Source organism: Helianthus annuus, chromosome 16 (assembly GCF_002127325.2).
Source record: "Helianthus annuus cultivar XRQ/B chromosome 16, HanXRQr2.0-SUNRISE, whole genome shotgun sequence".
In the NCBI taxonomy this organism is placed as follows: Eukaryota; Viridiplantae; Streptophyta; class Magnoliopsida; order Asterales; family Asteraceae; genus Helianthus; species Helianthus annuus.
Window position 1 is genome coordinate 153,889,833 of NC_035448.2, and position 21,492 is coordinate 153,911,324.

Genomic DNA, 21,492 nt, shown 5'->3' on the forward strand with positions numbered 1-21,492 from the left:
ATATTTTCGGATAATAATTACACCATATATTGTTTATCTAATTAACACCACAGTTTGGTTAAGTTAATAGAAATATAAAAGGCAAATTGGAAATAAATAATCTCACCTAACTCAATTTGGCCGATAATAATCTCAAGTCAGTTATTTATCAATAATAATCCGAATTGGTCAATTTTATTTGTAAAATAGTCCGCGGTTAAAATAGCTTAACGGAGTTAAGTTTTTTTTCCGAATTACAAACCGGTGTTTTAGGGCTTTTGATCAGAACGATGATACGAGTCGATAATGTAAAACTTAACTCGAAATATTGTCCCAATCCACGAAAATGGTGCTTCAATTCGGGTGTTTAAACTTACAAATAACAAAAATCAAGTCATTTCGAGCACAATTTCGAGGTAAGTTTTACATCAATCAACTCGTATTCTCGTTCTGATCAAAAGCCCTAAAACATCAGTTTGTAATTTGGAAAAAAACTCAACTCTGTTAAGCTATTTTAACGGCAGGACTAATTTACGAAACAAAATTGACTAGTTCAGATTATTATCGGCCAATAACTGACTTGGAATTATTATCGGCCAAATTGAGTTAGGTGGTATTATTTATTTCCAATTCGCCAATATAAAATAGGATATTTTAGTAGAAAGTTTATGCCTTGCCTCAATTCTCCTCAATCTTACCTCAAGTTTCTGTAGCTTCTTGGCCACCTATACATGAGATGAGAATCTCTTTGTACACAACTCAAGGTTACTTAGAATGCAAGTAAGTATCGTCGTACATCATATATGCATGCCATGTGACTTCTCACTCAAGCAAAGAATTAAAAAAGAGAAGATCGATCACGATGCTACTGACCGTTGTTCATGCTCTTAAACCGAACAATCATTCACCACAATCCTCGTACTAACAACACACACACTTCCAAACACAAACATGAATATCCGGTTAAGAAACCGTCATATGAATCATGAACCCGGAACAGGACCAGTTCCTGTTCCGGGCTCAGTTCCAACTCTCAGACGAGATGACTACGAGCTAAAGAACACACACCCGCACCTTGGAGGCGAGAGATTAACGAGCACGTATGATCTCGTCGAACAAACTTACCATCTTTATGTTCGAGTCGTGAAGGCCAAGGAACTTCCCCTTGGAGCGGACCCGTATGTTGAGATCAGGCTCGGGAACTACCGAGGTCGAACGAACCATTTCGAGAAGAAAACGAACCCCGAGTGGAACCAAGTGTTCGCCTTTTCGAAAGATCGGGTTCAGTCATCGACGTTGGAAGTTTACGTGAAAGATAAAGAGATGTTCGGGCGAGACGAGTATATCGGGAGAGTGGTTTTTGATTTGAATGAGATCCCGACACGTGTCCCACCGGATAGCCCGTTAGCGGCTCAGTGGTACCGCGTGGAGGACCGGCGGGGACATGGGGAGATAATGCTTGCGGTTTGGATGGGGACACAGGCGGATGAGGCGTTCCCCGAGGCGTGGCATTCGGATGCATCATTTGCGCACGGGGAAGGTGTGTTTAATGTTCGGTCGAAAGTTTATGTGTCGCCGAAGCTTTGGTATCTTCGGGTGAATGTTATAGAAGCTCAGGATGTTATCCCGAATGACCGGACGCGTGCTCCGGAAGTTTCGGTGAAGGTGGAAGTCGGGAACCAAATGCTACGGACGAAGATAAGCTCAACGAGGACGATGCATCCGTTATGGAATGAAGATTTCATGTTTGTGGTGGCCGAGCCGTTTGAGGAACACTTGGTTCTAACCATTGAGGACCGGGTTCACCCTTCGAGGGATGAGGTTTTGGGTGTGTTGAGTCTTCCGATGACCGTGTTCGAAAAGCGGCTTGACCATCGACCCGTTCATTCACGGTGGTTCAATCTCGAGAGGCATGGAGTTGGTGAGATGAAGTTTTCGAGTAGAGTACACATTCGGGTTTGTTTAGAAGGGGGTTACCATGTGTTAGATGAATCGACGTTGTATATAAGCGATCAAAGGCCAACCGCTAAGCAACTATGGAAGCGACCTTGCGGGATTCTTGAAGTCGGGATTTTGGGCGCACAAGGTTTGCTTCCTATGAAAATGAAAGACGGGAGGGGGACGACCGATGCTTATTGTGTGGCGAAGTATGGGCAAAAATGGGTTCGAACACGAACGATTCTTGACACCCTTAGTCCGAGATGGAACGAACAATACACTTGGGAAGTGTATGATCCGTGCACGGTTATCACTCTTGGTGTTTTCGACAATTGTCACTTGGGGGCCGAGAAACCAGGTACGTGTGTAGGTGGCGTAATGGGTGGTCACGTTTAGCCCGTTTTCTTTTTAGATGTTAAACTTAATCTGTTTTACTCACTAGAGATGAAACATAATTCAAATCGACAATCTTATATATGAAGTTGTTAAACTCGTTTTGTATCTACCAGGTCTAGAACGAGATTCAAGAATCGGGAAGGTGAGGATCCGGTTATCAACTCTAGAAGCTCATCGTATATACACAAACGCATACCCGCTACTCGTGCTCCATCCTTCCGGGGTGAAGAAGATGGGTGAGCTCCAACTTGCGGTTCGGTTCACCACACTATCACTAGCCAACATGGTGTACCTCTATGGTCACCCTTTGTTGCCCAAGATGCATTACCTAAACCCGTTAACGGTTAATCAAGTCGACACGTTAAGGTACCAAGCCATGAACATAGTGGCGGCACGGCTAGGCCGAGCCGAACCGCCTCTCAGAAAAGAGGTCGTCGAGTACATGTTGGATGTCGATTCTCATATGTGGAGCATGAGAAGAAGCAAAGCCAACTTCTTTAGGATCATGTCGTTGCTTTCGGGTTTGTTTTCCATCAGCAAGTGGTTCAACAACGTTAAAGAATGGAAAAACCCGATCACAACGGTTCTTGTTCATATCTTGTTTTTGATCTTGTTATGGTATCCCGAGCTCATACTTCCCACCATGTGCCTCTACATGTTCTTAATCGGGCTCTGGAACTACAGGTTCCGAGCCCGACACCCACCTCATATGGACCCAAAACTCTCATGGGCCGAGGCGGTGCACCCTGATGAGCTCGACGAAGAGTTTGACACTTTCCCAACATCACGACCGCCAGACACGGTCCGGATGAGGTATGACCGGATCCGAAGCATAGCCGGAAGGATCCAGACCGTGGTGGGAGATATTGCTACACAAGGTGAGCGGTTAGGTTCGTTGCTTAGCTGGAGGGACCCTCGGGCTACTAGTCTGTTTGTTGTTTTTAGCCTTTGCTCGGCTGTAGTTCTTTATGTGACTCCGTTTCGAGTGGTTGCGTTGGTTACCGGGTTGTATATGTTACGACACCCTCGGTTCAGAAGCAAGTTGCCTTCGGTCCCAAGCAACTTCTTTAGGAGACTGCCTGCGAAATCAGATAGTTTACTCTAACTTGCTTTTGAATCATCAAGCAAAAGCAAGAAACAGTTGACAGTTATGTGTTGTCATCAATTTGATTTTCTTATGTTTTCAACTTTTATTTCTTTGTAATGTTTGAATAAATATATGAATCCATGTTTTTCAATGGTTCAGAGTAACTCTTGACCCACAAGCAAACCAAAAAAGAGTGCATAAAAAACCGGAACAAATTTAGAAGGGGTGTTCAACAAATAAGAACCGGTCTGTGAACAACTAAGAAAGACATAAACTGGTTGCATGACACAATAGACTGAATATGAAAATTTAACAACAAATATATAGATTCCAAAATTCAGTAGCGATCGACAATTAAGAAGAAAGAGTGTTTCAGTGTTGATCACCATCAAAAACCGACACAATGCAGCCTCTAAATCTAGAGTTGACACAAACATAATTAAAAAGTTGGTTCTAAAAGACGAGCTCGTGAGGTTTCATGCCTGCTTTGAGTGAAAATCTCGCACCCAAATAGCTTTTCAAATCAGGAACAGCCTCAATAGATTTTATCAATGCTGCATCCACTGATTTCTGGTCATCCTTTTTGTCTTGTGGGAGCACATTCTTTTCCTATGTAGCACCAACAGTTAAAAAAATTAGCATGAAAATCATCGATAAGTAACGCATTATTTACTTGATAGATGTGTGTTACCTCTTTCTCTGCTTCGAAAAACTCGCCCTCTCCTTTCTTCTTCTTCTTTTCAACTTTCTTTCCGAAATACTTGTCGTCAAACTTTTCCACGTTTACTCCTGAGATGTCAACTTTGGTTGATGTGGCAATCACATATGACTGATTCACCCTCCTCAAAGGAACACCGTTGATCTTAAACGGGCCTAAAAAACAAAGAATACATTTTAAAAGACGAACACAACAGAAAAAAGAAACATTGCGTCTCTAAAACATCGGTAAGGCAGAAAGCACAGACAAAACCATCATTTGAGTAGATCAATGAACTTAAACCATGTTACAACATTGAATTAAGAAACAATCAATCCTCAAACCGAAAATAGTTTGTTTAGCACCATATTACATCCCAACTTCAAAACTTACATATTCTCAAGCTTTTACAGATAATGTATACATTGACGGTAAAAATATATTTCACATCTAAGCGTTATGCCAAGATCATATTTATACTGATACCCATCATTAACAAAGATTATGATAGTAAGCCATCTTCAACAGACACGTTTAATTCAAACGAATAAAAAAACGAACACTAGCATAGACAGTAACAAATGCAGTTTCATGCAAATACTGATAGATTTATAAGAGTGATCAACTTAATCATTTCAACGGTTCGATATAAAACATTACCAGTAACCAAAAGCAGTCCAGATGTAAGTTGCTTCAAGAAAACAACCCTTTTCCCCTTAAACCTCCCGGCCAAAATAATCAGCACGGTTCCAGGAGTAATGCTAGCTCTGAACACACACATACAACACGAGAATCACTCACACATACATGATACAACATATACATATACAACTAAACATATCATTCATATGTACTAAGACCATTCTAACCACACACCTGAGCTTGGTGGGGCGGGCTTTGCGTTTGTTGACAAGCGGTTTCTTGACATCGTCAGCAGGATAAAACTTTGGTGGCTTCTCAGCCGGAGCAGCAGCAGCAGCCTTCTTCTCGTGCTTGGGGAAAGCACCTCCATTTTTGGCCTTGATGGCCCATAGACCCCTTTTGTGGTACATTTTAGACCGTGAATACTTGCCCACACCTCTGATCAAATCAGGGTTCCTGCAGACATGAGGCTTCCTCTGTTGTGGTGCCATTGATTCTTACCTGCAAATAACATCAATTTCATTTGCTAAACACAATCACAACATAACCCAAATGCTAAAATCATTATCAAAAATCACGTTAATTTATAGTTAAAAAAACACAAGGCTAACAACATTTAACTAGTGGATTCAACCACTTAACATAATCATTCTTGAAGTACAATTTCAATGAAAACTTCAGTTGTGAAACAATAGAAAAGACAATAAAACGTAAATTATTTAATCTAAATGGATTTCAAAAACTGTAGAATATGCTAAAAGCCCTAGTCACACAAGAAGCATCATCAAATCAACACTTGAAACCCTAATTCAAATGAAATAATTTGACCTAAATCCTTGTAAATCGAGTGGGACAATTCATACATAGGTAACAAAAATGTCTAAATCTAATAATATAGAGCAACAATTTAAGCAATTAAACGATGAAGTGAAGAAAAGTGGCGATACCTGTGGTGTCTCTGGAGAAGAACAGCAGTCGGCTGAAGAAGGCAGGCAGGAAACCCTAGCCAGGTTTATAAGAAGTAAAATGTATCAAGGGCAATTTTGTAATAAAGTCCTTCTTGTTTAAAGTGTGATCCTTTTATTAAAAACCCTATAGATTTATTTTGAGTATACTTCTAGTACTAGTATACTCTCTCTATTTTGAGTAGGGGTGAGCAAAAGGAAAAACCCGACCATTATCCGACCTGATCCGAGAATCGATCAAGCATAAAATACAGAACCGATTCACTACCCTAAACATAGGGTCGGTTCCGATTCATAGGTCCAAGTCGGGTTTCACCTTGAAAAGAACCAAGAACCGACCCGACCCGGCCCTATTTTATATGAAAAATTGGAACCGATCTAAATACCTAGGTACTTGGGTTCGGGTCGGGTTGGGTATTTTTCGGTTCAGTTCTCGGTTATTTTCGGTCCGGACCTAAACTTGCTCACCCCTAATTTTGAGTACCAAAGTTTTGTATTTCTTCTCTAGCTTTTTTAAAAGTAAGACTGGAAGCTATGGGGCCGGTCCAGCCCTGGCGAGCCCCGGCGCCGCACCCCCACACCGCCCCCTGACCTCCGTCCCGTCCTCTCCGTCACCCATCCGACGAACTCGCCGGGCCTCTTTCTCTCTCTCTCTCTTTCATCTTTCTCTCTCCTCTCTCTCTCTCTAAAATCAAATTAATTTATATTTTTTAATTGTTTTTATAAATAGTGTGGGGCCCATCCTCCACCCCCTTGGTCCATTCCCTTTAAACCCATCCTCACTCATGGTGACGTGACGTGCTACGTGGCGGCCCATCCCTTGGGGATGACCCTCACCATACCCACTAGCCTAAATGGATGGTCTCTTTAGTTTGCATTTTGTTAACACACTTAGTCTTCATCAAACAAATATAAATGTTTTAGCATGTCCAAGTTAGGGACTAAATATGTTAAAAAGTGCAAACTACATGGACCATCTATGTACTTTTCAAAAAAAACAAGGGATTAAGTGCATTACAAACTGCAAAATCACATGGATTATCTGTGTACTTTTGGAAAGTTAGGAATTAAGAAAATAACGTGAGAAAGCACCAGGAAGTGACACGTATCCAAAAAAGATTTTCATTTATTAGTATAGAAAGATTTATTTAGTTATGTCATTTGTGTTATTGAGAAATGAGAAATCAGTTATTTAGGGCATGTGTAGTCATAAAGCCCTCAAAGGGGCGTTATGCGCCATTTGGCATGCCACATCATCCCGGGGCTTTATGGGGCTTTATGTAATTTGAGGCCGTAGTCATAAAGCCCCTGTGTAATCATTACTCTTTTTTCATTTTTTATTTTTTAATTCATTTTGTAAGTTTTTTAAAAATAAAATTCATTTCATTAAATAAAAAAAAGTACAATAAAATAAAAAAAAAACATGAAACTAGAAAAAAAACATTAAACGAGCATAAAAAAAAATTACACAATCAAAGATTATATTTTTTTTCAATCCGCTCCTTTTGAGCCAACGCCATTTTCAAAGCTTTTCCCGTTAAGTGGTCATGCGGTTTGGAGTAGAAGTCAAAGTCGTGAGCCCATTGTCGATCCCGCATAATCTCCGTAACTTTTTCGTTCTCCTCCAAACATACCTATGACCGGGTCCTCCGAAACATCGATGAAAGCGCGGGTTAACGCATACTCCTCTTCGGGCTCCCACGTTTGCACATTTTTTTTCGTTTGGGTGTTGGTTTCAACTTTCTTTTTATGTGCCCGTTTTGCCTTTCCTTTTCCTTTTTGCGTCTCCGGTTGCGTATCCGGAACAACATCGGGTTCGTGTAGTGGGGAGCCGAACGCTTGAGCCGACCCAAACGCTTGAGACGACCCCATCCCATCCATGTTTTGACTTGGGTTCCACCCGTAGAGATTAGGGTCCCATGATAGCGGTTGGTTCAAAAGATTCATGAACCCGGGACTTTGTTGATTGTAGTCGAGAAAACCGGAGCCGAAAGGATTGGGTCTAGTGGGAACCGGTGCCACGGGACGAGTAGGATTGCCACTTTGGTTTGTGTCCGCACTAGATCGCGGAGGAATGAAGCCCCGGTTGAATGGATTCATTGTATAAAATATGAAGAATTGTAAAAAAATTTGGGAGAGATGAGAGTTTGAATGTGTGTGGTAAAAAAATAAAGAGATGAGATTGATTTTAAAGGAAAGTTGAAAAATAAATTGAATTTTTTTTTTTTTAATGAAATTGACCGTTACAAACGGTCAAAAAAATTCAAAACAATTTCCATAACGCCGCTAAGATCTTCGCGCTGGCCAAAAAAATTCGAACATGGCGCCGGGGGGGGCGGTGTTCGCGGCGCTATACAGGCGCTATAGCCCCTTCTGGCGCCCCACTACGTATTGCCTTAGAATTAGTGATAATAGTTGGTTTAATTTTTTTAGTCCGGTTATTGTAAGTGTTGGTGGTGGTAAATAATATTTGTTTTATTCTTACACAATTAAATAATCAAGCATTCAAATATGTTTATCTAAAGGTGAACACAAACTAATGAAGAAGTAAAGCGTGTTTGGTTTGTGAAGTTGTTTGAAAAAACTGAAATTTATCAAAGGAATTGGGTTTAGAATTAGAATCAACAAAAGATTTGAAATTTAAAAGAGTTTGAGTCTATCAAAATAATTTAAATGTTGTAATGCATTTGAGTGATAAAATTATAAGAAAATTGAAATTTGTCATAGTAATGATTGTGGAAGTAGGAGCGGCAATGGTGGCAGCAACAAGTGTGTGTGTGTGGGGGGGGGGGGGTAGCAGGTAGTGTAGCCGATGCGGTGACAGTGAGTAGTCAGAGATTCCAATTCATTTGGTTGAATTCCTTCACAATTTGAAATTTCTGGTGTATTCTTTTACATGCAAAATTTGAGTGAATTATTTCTAATTCCAACGCATATATCAACCAAACACATCAAAGATAGACTTTAGATTACATTCCAACAAATTATGTGAACCAAACATGCTAAAAAAAACTTGTATTCAACTTTTAAATCCGGATTTATGGCAAACCTAAGGTGCCCCTAAAGTCCAATAGGTGGTTTAACCTTTTGGATTTACACATCATATGATCATTCCCTTAGTTTGGGTACTCATAACAACATGAAACTTGGAGCACGGGGGCATATAATCAAATACCATATTAGCTTAAATTGAGTTTCTTCACCATTGTCACACCAAAAAAATAAAAAATAAATTAAGACTTCTGGATTGTGGAGCTACCAACTCATGAAGAAGAGACTCAAGCCAAGTTTCTTTACAAAGTGTGGTGTGCACCATCAAGGCCTCTTATGAGTTTACTACCTCAAACCGTCTCTTCTAATTCGTTTGCGCTTGACTTTGTAAACTAATTTACCTATGTTACGTTTATGGTTGGATCACTTGTATTTCATAGCATGACAATAGCCGACCACGAAGGGGTATAAAACTAGTTCCAGTTGAGACGAAATAAGTAATATCTAATAAATTAGGATCAAATGCGAAGACCATTCGTGTAACTTGATCTAAAAAATGCTATAATAACCGGTTATACAAAATGGTATAAAAGTTACGGGACGCATCACATTGCTAAGCCTAAACAAATAATACCTCACGTCTCCTTACATTGTAACGCGATATAAAACAACATTAACACAACACAATACAAAAAATCCACTGAAAGTTGTTTCCTGACGCACTACGCTTTATTTACACGAATCTTTTGGCCTTCAAGCACCTGCAAGAACATATATGATGACATTTTATAATTTATTTTCAAAACACTCAAACATGGACCATGGCTACGCGAATACAACAAACATGCAGGATGTACAAACTTACAGCATCGTTAAAAGACGAAATGGCAGCTTCTACCTCCTCTTCTGACGAGAATGAAACAAACCCGAATCCACTCGACTTTGAAGTCCCAGGAACTCGCGACACTTTAGCACCAACAACATTTCCCTTTTCTGCAAAGAAGCTTTTGAGTGAATCTGATGTAACTGTTTTTGCAAGATTTCCGACGTAGAGTTTGTAAGGGGTGTCAGCAAACGGAGTTTCATCAAATTGAGTAAGTGAAGTAGTGACTCCAGTCAGAGGCTTCTCTGTAACATTTACTTTAATTTTTCGCCCTCCGATTTCCTGTTCGTACAAAAAGTCCGTATGTGTGATGCCCCAGTTGATGGCAAACATGTAAAGTTGGCATGTAGTGGAAGAAAACGAAGCAACTCACCGTGTCATTCAGCTTCTCAATAGCGGCATTTGCATCATCAACCGTCTTCATCGTGACAAAACCAAATCTTCGACTCCTTCCTGAGTATTTATCATACATTACCTGTGAAATCGGGTTATACAAAACTGTTAACTTTTTTTTACTGATTAGGACGTTGTTGTGAGAATTGATTGTGAGGTTGACAATGAGCAAACCAAAAAAAGCTTGAAACTTGACACTGAATAGGCGTGTTTTAGCATAGGTAATTTACATGGGAAAATTATGAAAATGACCAATTTAACGAAGTTTTTTTAAAGAAGTAGCCATATTGAGTCATTGACCAACTTATTTAAAAACATGTAATTAGGTGGAGGGTCAAATTGTCACATTCAAAACAAAAAAAAAAAAAAAAAACATTTTTATGGCTTAGGTCTCAAAATCTTATGGTTATACAATATGACCATGCCATTTTCGCCTTTTTAGTCCAAAACCATACTATTTTTCGGTTTAGGGTTGATGCGTCATTCTAGATCTTTACTACCAATCCTACATCATTAGGAATATATAAGTACACATTAGTCTCACACCATTAGTGATATACAAGTCTACATTAGTCTCTTGTGTTACATTTTCATGTATACGAGTAGACGTCAACCCGCCCGTAGCGGCGTTCATGTAAATATGGTTGTACTTTAAAAATGTTGGTCAAATGGTAGTAAAAGGTTTGTCAAAATAGTCATTTTCTTGATCATGTGTATTTACTTAACTATCACTAACTTCAATCAAATAATCATCTGATTATAATTCTTAAGTCACATAATCAATTTGAAAACTCAACTCCAAACATCCTTCAAGATTTTAACACCAAAAGATGCATTGTTTCCAATAATTCAATTCAAGTAACTTTAAGTAATCCCAGATATACTTACTAATCCTACATATGAATAAAAGATGCAGTAAACTTTGACTTTTGAAGGTCAAACAAAAAACAACCCTCAAATTCAAGATACCGTTTGACCTCAAAAGTCAAAATAAAAAACACCCACAAATTATTAACTACCTCAACTTTCTCAACAGCACCATGTTCTTCAAAAACCTTCTGGAGGTCATCATTAGTTGTCGTCCGAGGAATGTTACCGACATACAGTCTTCTAGCAGCTTCCGACGTGGGGTCCACCGTCACCACCGCCGCCGGAGCTTCTTCTGCAACACAAAATAAGTGTGTGGGTTGTCTGGGTATAGGTGAAATTTGGAGTCTGAGCGAGGAGGATTGAGAGAAATTGGGGTTTGGTTTTGAAGAAATGGGTAGGTGGGGTTTGAAGGGTTTGGAAGACGAGTGGTGGTGGAGGTAAGTGGTGGGTGATATTATGGATGATGATGAAAGTGTGGCCATTTTGAAGAAGGATAATAAGGGGTTTTTGCAGGTGGTGTGAAGATGGTGAGGAGAGGAGATAATGAACAGGGGTTTATCCAGTTGAGCAAATGATAGCACAAAAACATAAACCGAGAGATTTCTTGAATTTCCGTTTTACTCCATATGTTTTGATTATTTCAACAGTTTTTGCTCTAATTCTTTAAAAATAATCATTTTGCTCCACATAGTTATTACTTTTTTTCCAATTAGCTCCCTGACAATAACTCCATTAGAAATGTTTGTTAAATAGAAGAGTATTTTGATAACTTACCATATGAAAGTAAGGATATTTTGGTAATTTACCTATAGAGATATTTTAATTTTAATTTATAACTAGTGGGATTCTCCTACGCTACGCGGCAGAGTTTGACTGGTATCAGTTCAGGTCATTGTGGTATCGACACTCGCTATAGCAACTATGAAAAACTAAAAAAATAAATTCATGAGATTTCTAGAACCATATCCATATATGCTATACATCGATCAAAAAATATAATAATGAATACAGTTCCAGTTACGATATCGAAACCGGTACCGATGTTGTTCGGTTGGAATCGGTTCAGTTCGTCACAATACTGTGACAACTCGAAATCTAGAACCTTTCGTTGTGTCTTGATGTAGCTTGCTTGTATGTTATGTGATTAGTTGACTAAACTTAATGATAACGTGAACTTTTATGTGCTTTGTATGTGTGCATTTGTATATATATATGTGTACGTGTTTTATGTGAACCGAGAACCCAACCCGAGAACAAAGAACCCGACTCGAGACCATGAGGTCTCGAGTGAATAGTGACCGAATGGGCCTTGGGCCGAGAACCTTTGGCCGGTTGGGCCATTGGGCCGAAAACCCTTAGCCGAAACCCATTAAGGGTGCAACACTTGGAACTAGTATATATAAACCACCCTTAGTTATTTTGACCATTTGTTGAAACATCACAACACACACACTCTTCTATCCTCTCTCCCACTTAAACTCTAGAACACAAACACACTCCTCATTCTTGGATTTGGACTTGGATCAGCTCACACACACACCCGGTTGGAAGCTTTACACACACCCTCGAAACCCATTAACCGGTTAGTGTTCTTAATGATTATTGTTAAATGCTTAGTGAATCATGTTGAGTTTTGTGCTTGAATTAATGATTATGACAATATGTTAGTTGTTGAGTTATACATGATGTTTTGAAAAGAAATCGGTTCATGAATGTTCTTGTTATGTGTGGAACTATGCATAAATGCTTGATGTTGAAAATAGGTTCATTGTATGTTAAAAACGAATGATGATATCGGTTGTACTTGGATTTGGATCCGAAAAGTTTGGGTGTTTATACTAAACAAATCGGCTAATGAATATGTTGGTCATGATAGGATGCATGGTAGTGAATGTTAGTTCATAATTTTGCTTGAACAAAGGTTGAATATGTGATGAATAGGCTTGAATGTTTGAAGAACAATTTGAATATTGGTTGAAGATGTGAAAACCCTTGTGATTTTGATCCATTTTTACTAATAGCCTGATTAGGAAAACTTGTTAGTGAAATTCTATTGGTTGTTTCCTGATTTGGGCCTGATTACATTGTACTAATGGGACTGATGCATCTGCATCAACACGTGAACATGAAAACGACAGCTTACGACTCGCAATCACCTAGTTGCGACTCGCAACCACAGCGTGATGACTCGAGACCACGCGGTTGCGACTCGCAACCATAACAGGACAAGCCGAGACCACAGGTTACGAGTCCCGTTGCGACTCGAGACCTCAGCATGACAAGCCGAAACCATGGTTGCGACACCGGTTGCGACTCGCAACCACCTGAGATCAGCACAAACAGCATGACTCGAGACCATGCTCGCGAGTCCGGTTGCGACTCGAGACCACACTTATGGGCCTTAGTTAATGGGCCGGCCTTGTGGACTTCTGTGTTAACTGATTAATACGTATACTGGGCTTAGGTAGAACTTGTGGGCCAAATGTGATACTGTGCACTGTTGTTAAACTGCCATGATAGAAACTGTATGCCGTAACTGCTACTTGTACGTGCACTACTTGGTTCGAATCTGATTATAAGTGATATCCGTGTTAGGACGTTATTGACTACTTGCGACTTGATTGATCTTTCTGTGATTAACTGCCGAGCAAACCAAGGTGAGTTCACACCCTCTACAAAGCATGGGATTCCCTGGGTTGGGAACGGGGTTAAGGAACGTGGATTCCTCGTCCTCCTTGGGTAGGACGTCAGTGGTTCAGGAATGTGATTCCTCGTCCGGACGGACGGGTAAACGTACTAGACTAAAACTCTATCACGAAGTCCCTCCTTTTTGTATCGACTAATCGCCGGGCCAATGGCGAGCGGGTCATTAGTTAGATAGCGCTATTTAGGTCTAACAAGCCTCACACCGTGCCGCAGAGGACGGGCGTGAACTAATGGATATGGGGCACGTCAATGATGATAGACATTGATGTTTTCAGGGCACATAAACATGACTACAGTCAGCAGTCGATATGGTAACGAGTCTAGTGTACGCATGGGGTAGCCCCCACGGCCGAAATGCCTGATAACTAACATGGGGTAGCCCCCACGGCCGGTGTGCCGGAGTAACTGGGAATGAACATGTCACATTTTTTTTTAAACTATGGGGTAACCCCCACGGCAGGATGCCAGATAAAGTAAACTGTTTTCGAAACAACTAAAACGAACACCCAACCGTGAACTCACTCAACTAGTTGTTGACTCGTTACTACATGCTTTGCAGGACCATAGGTACTCAGCTGGAGCTTGCATGGAGGAGGGTCGTTGTGGGACACGGATTGCTACGTGCTATGTTAAACTTGGAACTTTTGAACTTATGTTATAACTTTAAACTTATGCTTCCGCTTGCAACTTAACTTGTTTGTTTTGAAACACCAATCGTAATGGTTAAACTTTTATAACTGCTTATATGCTTGTTCAGTATGATTGGTGGCTGGATCCTGGTCAGTCACGCCTCCAAGCGGTGATACTCCGCAGGTGGGATTTTGGGGGTGTGACAGATTGGTATCAGAGCCATTGGTTATAGTGAACTTGGTTTTAATAAAGGAGAAACGTTTTCGTTAAAACCAGACTATAACCGGTTTAGTGCTCAACGGTCCACAACGACACTTCGCTCTTCATGCAAGGCTCGACATTCTAGGTAATATGGTGTGCGTATATTGCCTACTTGTTAGTTACATAGTACATTGCTCATGGTATGCTTGATTAGTATAACTACTGTTGTTTGAACACGTGCGTGCTTACTCTGTCCTACTATCGTACTTTCACGAACCTCTCTCACACGTATTACTCTTATTATGAAGAATCATGTCTGGACGCGTTAACATGACACAAGCCCAGTTGACGGCTTTGATCAACGAGCGAGTTGCCGCAGCGCTTGCAGCTGCACACGCAGGAGGTATATCCTGCAGTCCGAAAATTGTTCTAGGATCATTTGGATCCTACTCTCGTGAACCAACCTTTGTGTTAAACTCTGTCTTTCTTTCACCTACCTTAGGTCAATATGCTCAGGCACCGGTGTGCACTTTTAAGACCTTTATGGACTGTCGACCCACTACTTTTAGCGGAACTGAAGGAGCAGTAGGTCTCCTACACTGGTTTGAGAAACTGGAGTCTGTGTTCGAAATGTGTGAATGCCCTGAAGCGCGCAGGGTGAAGTATGCTACTGGTACTCTCGAGGGTTTGGCTCTCACGTGGTGGAATGCTCAAGTGCAGATGTTAGGGTTGGTTGCTGCCAACGCCACCCCATGGGAAACTTTCAAGGAAATGATCAGGGAGGAATACTGCAGTCGTGACGACATTCATAAGCTGGAAGATGAGTTCTACAATCTCAAGATGTCGGGGTCAGAGATTGAAGCATACACTAAGAGATCGCATGAGCTTGCCTTGTTGTGTCCTACTATGGTAGATCCTCCATATAAGCGAATTGAACTCTATCTTAAGGGCCTGGTGCCAGAGATCCAAAGTCATGTGACTTCAGCAAACTTGACTACTATCCAGCAGGTTGTACAGTTGGCTCACCGTCTTACTGATCAGGCGGTGGAGCAGAACAAGTTACCGAAGCGTATAGGTGCTGCAACTACTTCTGGTGCTTCTAGTGGGGACAAACGGAAATGGGATGGAACTTCAAGCAGGGGTTCAACTTCTGTGCAATCTCAGTCTCAGCAGAGAAAGACGGACGATCATAAGAGCCCCAGTCAGCAGTCGTCTGGTGGTCAAAGTCATGGTGGATACAAGGGGAGTCACCCCAAATGCAATCGTTGCAACCTACACCACAGTGGGCCATGCACCAGGGGCAACTGTCATCGGTGCAACAAGCCTGGTCATGTTGCAAAGGATTGCAGGAGCGCATACCCCTCCAATCAGAATCGTCAGCAACCTCAGCAGAACCAGCGACAGCAGCAGGGTAACAACAAAGGATGCTTTCAGTGTGGAGCTGAAGGCCACTTCAAGAAGGATTGTCCCCAACTGAACCAGAACAACAACAACAATCAGGGGAATGGTAACAATGGGAACAACAACAACGGTGCTAGGGGACGAGTGTTCGTGATTGGTCAAGGTGAAGCAAGGAATGATCCCAACGTGGTAACGGGTAAGTTCCTTCTCGACGACTTTTATGTTACAGTCTTATTTGATTCGGGTGCCGATACTAGCTATGTGTCACTAGAAGTTAGTAAGATGCTTAAGCGTATTCCTACACCCCTGAGCGACAAGCACACTGTAGAGCTAGCGAATGGTAAGAATTTGGAAGCCTCACACGTAGTCAAGGGTTGCCAGCTTATTCTCGCCAACCAGACCTTCGCTATCGATCTTATTCCTATTGTTTTGGGTAGTTTCGACGTTGTCATTGGGATGGATTGGTTATCCCAACACCGAGCAGAGATTCTTTGTAACGAGAAGATCGTTCGTATTCCTGGTTTTGGTAGTGAACCTCTCATGATTCGAGGCGACAAGAGAAGTGCTGTTGAGAACATCATCTCTCTTCTTAAGGCCCAGAAATGCTTACGAAAGGGCCACACTGCGATTTTGGCTCTAGTTACTGATACCACAGAAAAGGAGAAGAAGCTAGAAGATTTTCCCGTTGTACGCGACTATCCTGAGGTATTCCCTGAGGAATTACCTGGTCTTCCGCCCCATCGCCAAGTCGAGTTTCAGATTGAACTAGCTCCTGGAGCTGCGCCTGTAGCCCGTGCACCTTATCGTTTAGCTCCATCTGAGTTGGAAGAACTCTCCACGCAACTACAAGAACTCCTGGATAAAGGTTTTATTCGTCCTAGCTCATCGCCTTGGGGAGCCCCAGTACTATTTGTGAAAAAGAAGGATGGTACCTTCAGAATGTGTATCGATTATCGCGAACTCAACAAAGTGACTGTGAAGAACCGTTACCCTCTACCGCGTATTGACGACTTGTTCGACCAGTTGCAGGGGTCGAGCTACTATTCAAAGATCGATCTGAGATCGGGATATCACCAGCTGAGAGTTCGGGAAGAGGATGTCTCTAAGACGGCCTTTAGGACTCGATATGGGCACTATGAGTTTTTGGTCATGCCATTTGGGCTGACCAACGCACCGGCAGTCTTTATGGATTTGATGAATCGAGTGTGCAAGCCGTACCTGGACAAGTTTGTTATAGTCTTTATCGACGACATCCTGATCTATTCTAAGAGCAAAGAAGAGCACGAACAACATCTACGACTTATTTTGGAACTCCTTCGGAAGGAACAGCTTTACGCGAAATTTTCAAAATGCGACTTCTGGCTTCGAGAGGTCCATTTCCTAGGGCATGTGGTGAACAAGGATGGGATTCACGTTGATCCATCCAAAGTGGACTCTATTAAGAACTGGCCTGCGCCTCGCACACCAAAGGAGATTCGCCAATTCTTGGGATTGGCAGGTTACTACAGGAGGTTCATTAAGGATTTTTCTAAGATCGCGCAGCCTCTCACCCTACTAACGCAGAAAGGCGTCGTCTATCATTGGGGAAATGCACAAGAGTTGGCTTTTCAGCATCTAAAGGATAGACTTTGTAGTGCACCTATCCTTTCACTGCCAGAGGGCACAGATGATTTTGTGGTTTACTGTGACGCATCAATTCAGGGGCTTGGTTGTGTATTGATGCAACGAGATAAAGTCATAGCCTACGCCTCACGACAACTCAAAGTTCACGAGAAGAACTACACTACACATGATTTAGAGCTGGGAGCTGTTGTTTTCGCACTTAAGTTATGGCGGCATTACCTGTACGGAACCAAGTGCGCCATCTACACCGACCACAGGAGTCTAGAGCACATATTCAAGCAGAAGGAACTGAATATGCGGCAGCGACGATGGGTCGAATTACTGAATGACTACGAGTGCTCTATCAGGTATCACCCGGGCAAGGCCAACGTTGTGGCAGACGCCCTGAGTCGGAAGGACACTACGCCTAAGCGCGTAAGAGCTTTACAACTCACGATACATTCTAGTCTACCTTCGCATATACGAGCTGCTCAGATAGAAGCACTGAAACCAGAGAACGTTAGAGCCGAAGCCCTACGCGGGTCAAGGCAACGCTTAGAACAGAAGGAAGACGGTGCTTACTACGTAACAGGACGCATTTGGGTCCCACTCTATGGCGACTTACGAGAACTTGTGATGGATGAAGCGCACAAATCTCGCTACTCGGTACACCCTGGTTCGGACAAGATGTACCACGATATTAAAACTACGTATTGGTGGCCTAGCATGAAGGCCCACATAGCAACTTACGTCAGCAAGTGTTTGACTTGTGCGCGAGTCAAGACGGAATATCAGAAACCCTCAGGCCTACTCCAACAACCAGAGATACCACAATGGAAATGGGAGCAAATTTCCATGGATTTCGTTACTGGCCTACCTAGATCACAGCGCGGAAACGATACTATCTGGGTGATCGTGGATCGACTCACAAAATCCGCACACTTCTTGGCAATTAAAGAAACAGATAAATTCTCCACTCTGGCGGAGATATACCTCAAGGAAGTTGTTTCGAGGCACGGGGTGCCCACTTCTATCATCTCTGATCGAGATGCACGTTTTACTTCGGAACTGTGGCAGGCAATGCACAAGTCTTTTGGCTCACGTTTAGATATGAGCACAGCATATCACCCGCAGACGGACGGGCAGTCCGAGCGCACTATTCAAACCCTAGAAGACATGCTTCGTGCATGTGTAATCGACTTTGGCAACAGCTGGGAAAGACATCTGCCACTTGTGGAATTCTCGTATAATAACAGCTACCACACCAGCATTAAAGCTGCTCCATTTGAGGCATTGTACGGACGTAAATGCCGGTCACCTCTTTGTTGGGCAGAGGTGGGAGATAGTCAGATCACTGGTCCGGAACATGTGGTAGACACTACTGAGCGGATTGCTCAAATACGACAACGCATGGCGGCCGCTCGTGACCGTCAGAAGGCATACGCCGATAAGGGCAGGAAACCGCTTGAGCTCCAGGTTGGGGAGCGGGTATTACTCAAGGTTTCACCCTGGAAGGGTGTGGTTCGTTTTGGTAAACGAGGCAAACTCAACCCACGATACGTTGGACCTTTTGAAATCATCGAGAAAATAGGCAAAGTGGCCTACAGACTGAAATTACCAGCAGAACTCGGTGCAGTTCACAACGTTTTCCATGTGTCAAATCTGAAGAAGTGTCTGTCAGATGAGACGCACGTAGTTCCTCTGAAGGAACTCACGATCGACGAACAGTTGAAATTCGTCGAAGAACCTGTCGAAATCACGGACCGGGATGTTAAGGTCCTCAAGAGCACTAGAATACCTCTCGTTCGAGTTCGTTGGAACTCACGTCGCGGCCCAGAGTTTACCTGGGAGCGCGAAGATCGGATGAAACAAAAGTATCCCCAACTGTTTGAGAACAGTACAAACGCTACTGAGGCTGAAGCTACGGAATTTCGGGACGAAATTCCAGATCAACGGGGGGTGGATGTGACACCCCAGGATAACCGGGAAAACCTTACAACTTGACTAGCTTCCTCAGTGAGTGCCATCAAATTTCGGGACGAAATTTCTTTCAACTTGGGGATGATGTGACAACTCGAAATCTAGAACCTTTCGTTGTGTCTTGATGTAGCTTGCTTGTATGTTATGTGATTAGTTGACTAAACTTAATGATAACGTGAACTTTTATGTGCTTTGTATGTGTGCATTTGTATATATATATGTGTACGTGTTTTATGTGAACCGAGAACCCAACCCGAGAACAAAGAACCCGACTCGAGACCATGAGGTCTCGAGTGAATAGTGACCGAATGGGCCTTGGGCCGAGAACCTTTGGCAGGTTGGGCCATTGGGCCGAAAACCCTTAGCCGAAACCCATTAAGGGTGCAACACTTGGAACTAGTATATATAAACCACCCTTAGTTATTTTGACCATTTGTTGAAACATCACAACACACACACTCTTCTATCCTCTCTCCCACTTAAACTCTAGAACACAAACACACTCCTCATTCTTGGATTTGGACTTGGATCGGCTCACACACACACCCGGTTGGAAGCTTTACACACACCCTCGAAACCCATTAACCGGTTAGTGTTCTTAATGATTATTGTTAAATGCTTAGTGAATCATGTTGAGTTTTGTGCTTGAATTAATGATTATGACAATATGTTAGTTGTTGAGTTATACATGATGTTTTGAAAAGAAATCGGTTCATGAATGTTCTTGTTATGTGTGGAACTATGCATAAATGCTTGATGTTGAAAATAGGTTCATTGTATGTTAAAAACGAATGATGATATCGGTTGTACTTGGATTTGGATCCGAAAAGTTTGGGTGTTTATACTAAACAAATCGGCTAATGAATATGTTGGTCATGATAGGATGCATGGTAGTGAATGTTAGTTCATAATTTTGCTTGAACAAAGGTTGAATATGTGATGAATAGGCTTGAATGTTTGAAGAACAATTTGAATATTGGTTGAAGATGTGAAAACCCTTGTGATTTTGATCCATTTTTACTAATAGCCTGATTAGGAAAACTTGTTAGTGAAATTCTATTGGTTGTTTCCTGATTTGGGCCTGATTACATTGTACTAATGGGACTGATGCATCTGCATCAACACGTGAACATGAAAATGACAGCTTACGACTCGCAATCACCTAGTTGCGACTCGCAACCACAGCGTGATGACTCGAGACCACGCGGTTGCGACTCGCAACCATAACAGGACAAGCCGAGACCACAGGTTACGAGTCCCGTTGCGACTCGAGACCTCAGCATGACAAGCCGAAACCATGGTTGCGACACCGGTTGCGACTCGCAACCACCTGAGATCAGCACAAACAGCATGACTCGAGACCATGCTCGCGAGTCCGGTTGCGACTCGAGACCACACTTATGGGCCTTAGTTAATGGGCCGGCCTTGTGGACTTCTGTGTTAACTGATTAATACGTATACTGGGCTTAGGTAGAACTTGTGGGCCAAATGTGATACTGTGCACTGTTGTTAAACTGCCATGATAGAAACTGTATGCCGTAACTGCTACTTGTACGTGCACTACTTGGTTCGAATCTGATTATAAGTGATATCCGTGTTAGGACGTTATTGACTACTTGCGACTTGATTGATCTTTCTGTGATTAACTGCCGAGCAAACCAAGGTGAGTTCACACCCTCTACAAAGCATGGGATTCCCTGGGTTGGGAACGGGGTTAAGGAACGTGGATTCCTCGTCCTCCTTGGGTAGGACGTCAGTGGTTCAGGAATGTGATTCCTCGTCCGGACGGACGGGTAAACGTACTAGACTAAAACTCTATCACGAAGTCCCTCCTTTTTGTATCGACTAATCGCCGGGCCAATGGCGAGCGGGTCATTAGTTAGATAGCGCTATTTAGGTCTGACAAGCCTCACACCGTGCCGCAGAGGACGGGCGTGAACTAATGGATCTGGGGCACGTCAATGATGATAGACATTGATGTTTTCAGGGCACATAAACATGACTACAGTCAGCAGTCGATATGGTAACGAGTCTAGTGTACGCATGGGGTAGCCCCCACGGCCGAAATGCCTGATAACTAACATGGGGTAGCCCCCACGGCCGGTGTGCCGGAGTAACTGGGAATGAACAT

At 42.3% G+C, this 21,492-nt stretch overlaps 3 protein-coding genes across 3 annotated transcripts; 1 reads left to right on the plus strand and 2 right to left on the minus strand.

Annotated features, from left to right (window-relative positions):
- Positions 1-777: 777 nt before the first annotated feature.
- Positions 778-3,558, plus strand: LOC110917937 (FT-interacting protein 1). The gene is made up of 2 exons (XM_022162368.2): positions 778-2,275; positions 2,427-3,558. Exons 1-2 carry the CDS (start codon positions 931-933, stop codon positions 3,416-3,418), a joined length of 2,337 nt encoding a protein of 778 aa, XP_022018060.1. The 5' UTR covers positions 778-930; the 3' UTR covers positions 3,419-3,558.
- A 133-nt stretch (positions 3,559-3,691) lies between these two features.
- On the minus strand, positions 3,692-5,818 carry LOC110917938 (60S ribosomal protein L6). Its single transcript, XM_022162369.2, has 5 exons — positions 5,687-5,818; positions 4,974-5,240; positions 4,758-4,864; positions 4,092-4,273; positions 3,692-4,009 (listed from the first exon to the last, which is right to left on the minus strand). Exons 2-5 carry the CDS (start codon positions 5,228-5,230, stop codon positions 3,854-3,856), a joined length of 702 nt encoding a protein of 233 aa, XP_022018061.1. The 5' UTR covers positions 5,231-5,240; positions 5,687-5,818; the 3' UTR covers positions 3,692-3,853.
- Positions 5,819-9,189: 3,371 nt separating this feature from the next.
- On the minus strand, positions 9,190-11,419 carry LOC110915856 (30S ribosomal protein 2, chloroplastic). The gene is made up of 4 exons (XM_022160598.2): positions 10,991-11,419; positions 9,952-10,053; positions 9,561-9,860; positions 9,190-9,456 (listed from the first exon to the last, which is right to left on the minus strand). Exons 1-4 carry the CDS (start codon positions 11,321-11,323, stop codon positions 9,418-9,420), a joined length of 774 nt encoding a protein of 257 aa, XP_022016290.1. The 5' UTR covers positions 11,324-11,419; the 3' UTR covers positions 9,190-9,417.
- Positions 11,420-21,492: the final 10,073 nt, after the last annotated feature.

Coding starts and splice junctions, on each gene's coding strand:
- LOC110917938 (XM_022162369.2), bottom strand. CDS start 5,230: ATGGCACCACAACAGAGGAAGCCTCATGTCTGCAGGAACCCTGATTTG. Junction 4,865..4,973: donor GCCCGCCCCACCAAGCTCAG/GTGTGTGGTTAG, acceptor GTGTGTGTTCAG/AGCTAGCATTACTCCTGGAA. Junction 4,274..4,757: donor TGGACTGCTTTTGGTTACTG/GTAATGTTTTAT, acceptor TTTGTTTTTTAG/GCCCGTTTAAGATCAACGGT.
- LOC110915856 (XM_022160598.2), bottom strand. CDS start 11,323: ATGGCCACACTTTCATCATCATCCATAATATCACCCACCACTTACCTC. Junction 10,054..10,990: donor GTGCTGTTGAGAAAGTTGAG/GTAGTTAATAAT, acceptor CCGATTTCACAG/GTAATGTATGATAAATACTC. Junction 9,861..9,951: donor TTGAGAAGCTGAATGACACG/GTGAGTTGCTTC, acceptor TTGTACGAACAG/GAAATCGGAGGGCGAAAAAT.
- LOC110917937 (XM_022162368.2), top strand. CDS start 931: ATGAATATCCGGTTAAGAAACCGTCATATGAATCATGAACCCGGAACA. Junction 2,276..2,426: donor CTTGGGGGCCGAGAAACCAG/GTACGTGTGTAG, acceptor TGTATCTACCAG/GTCTAGAACGAGATTCAAGA.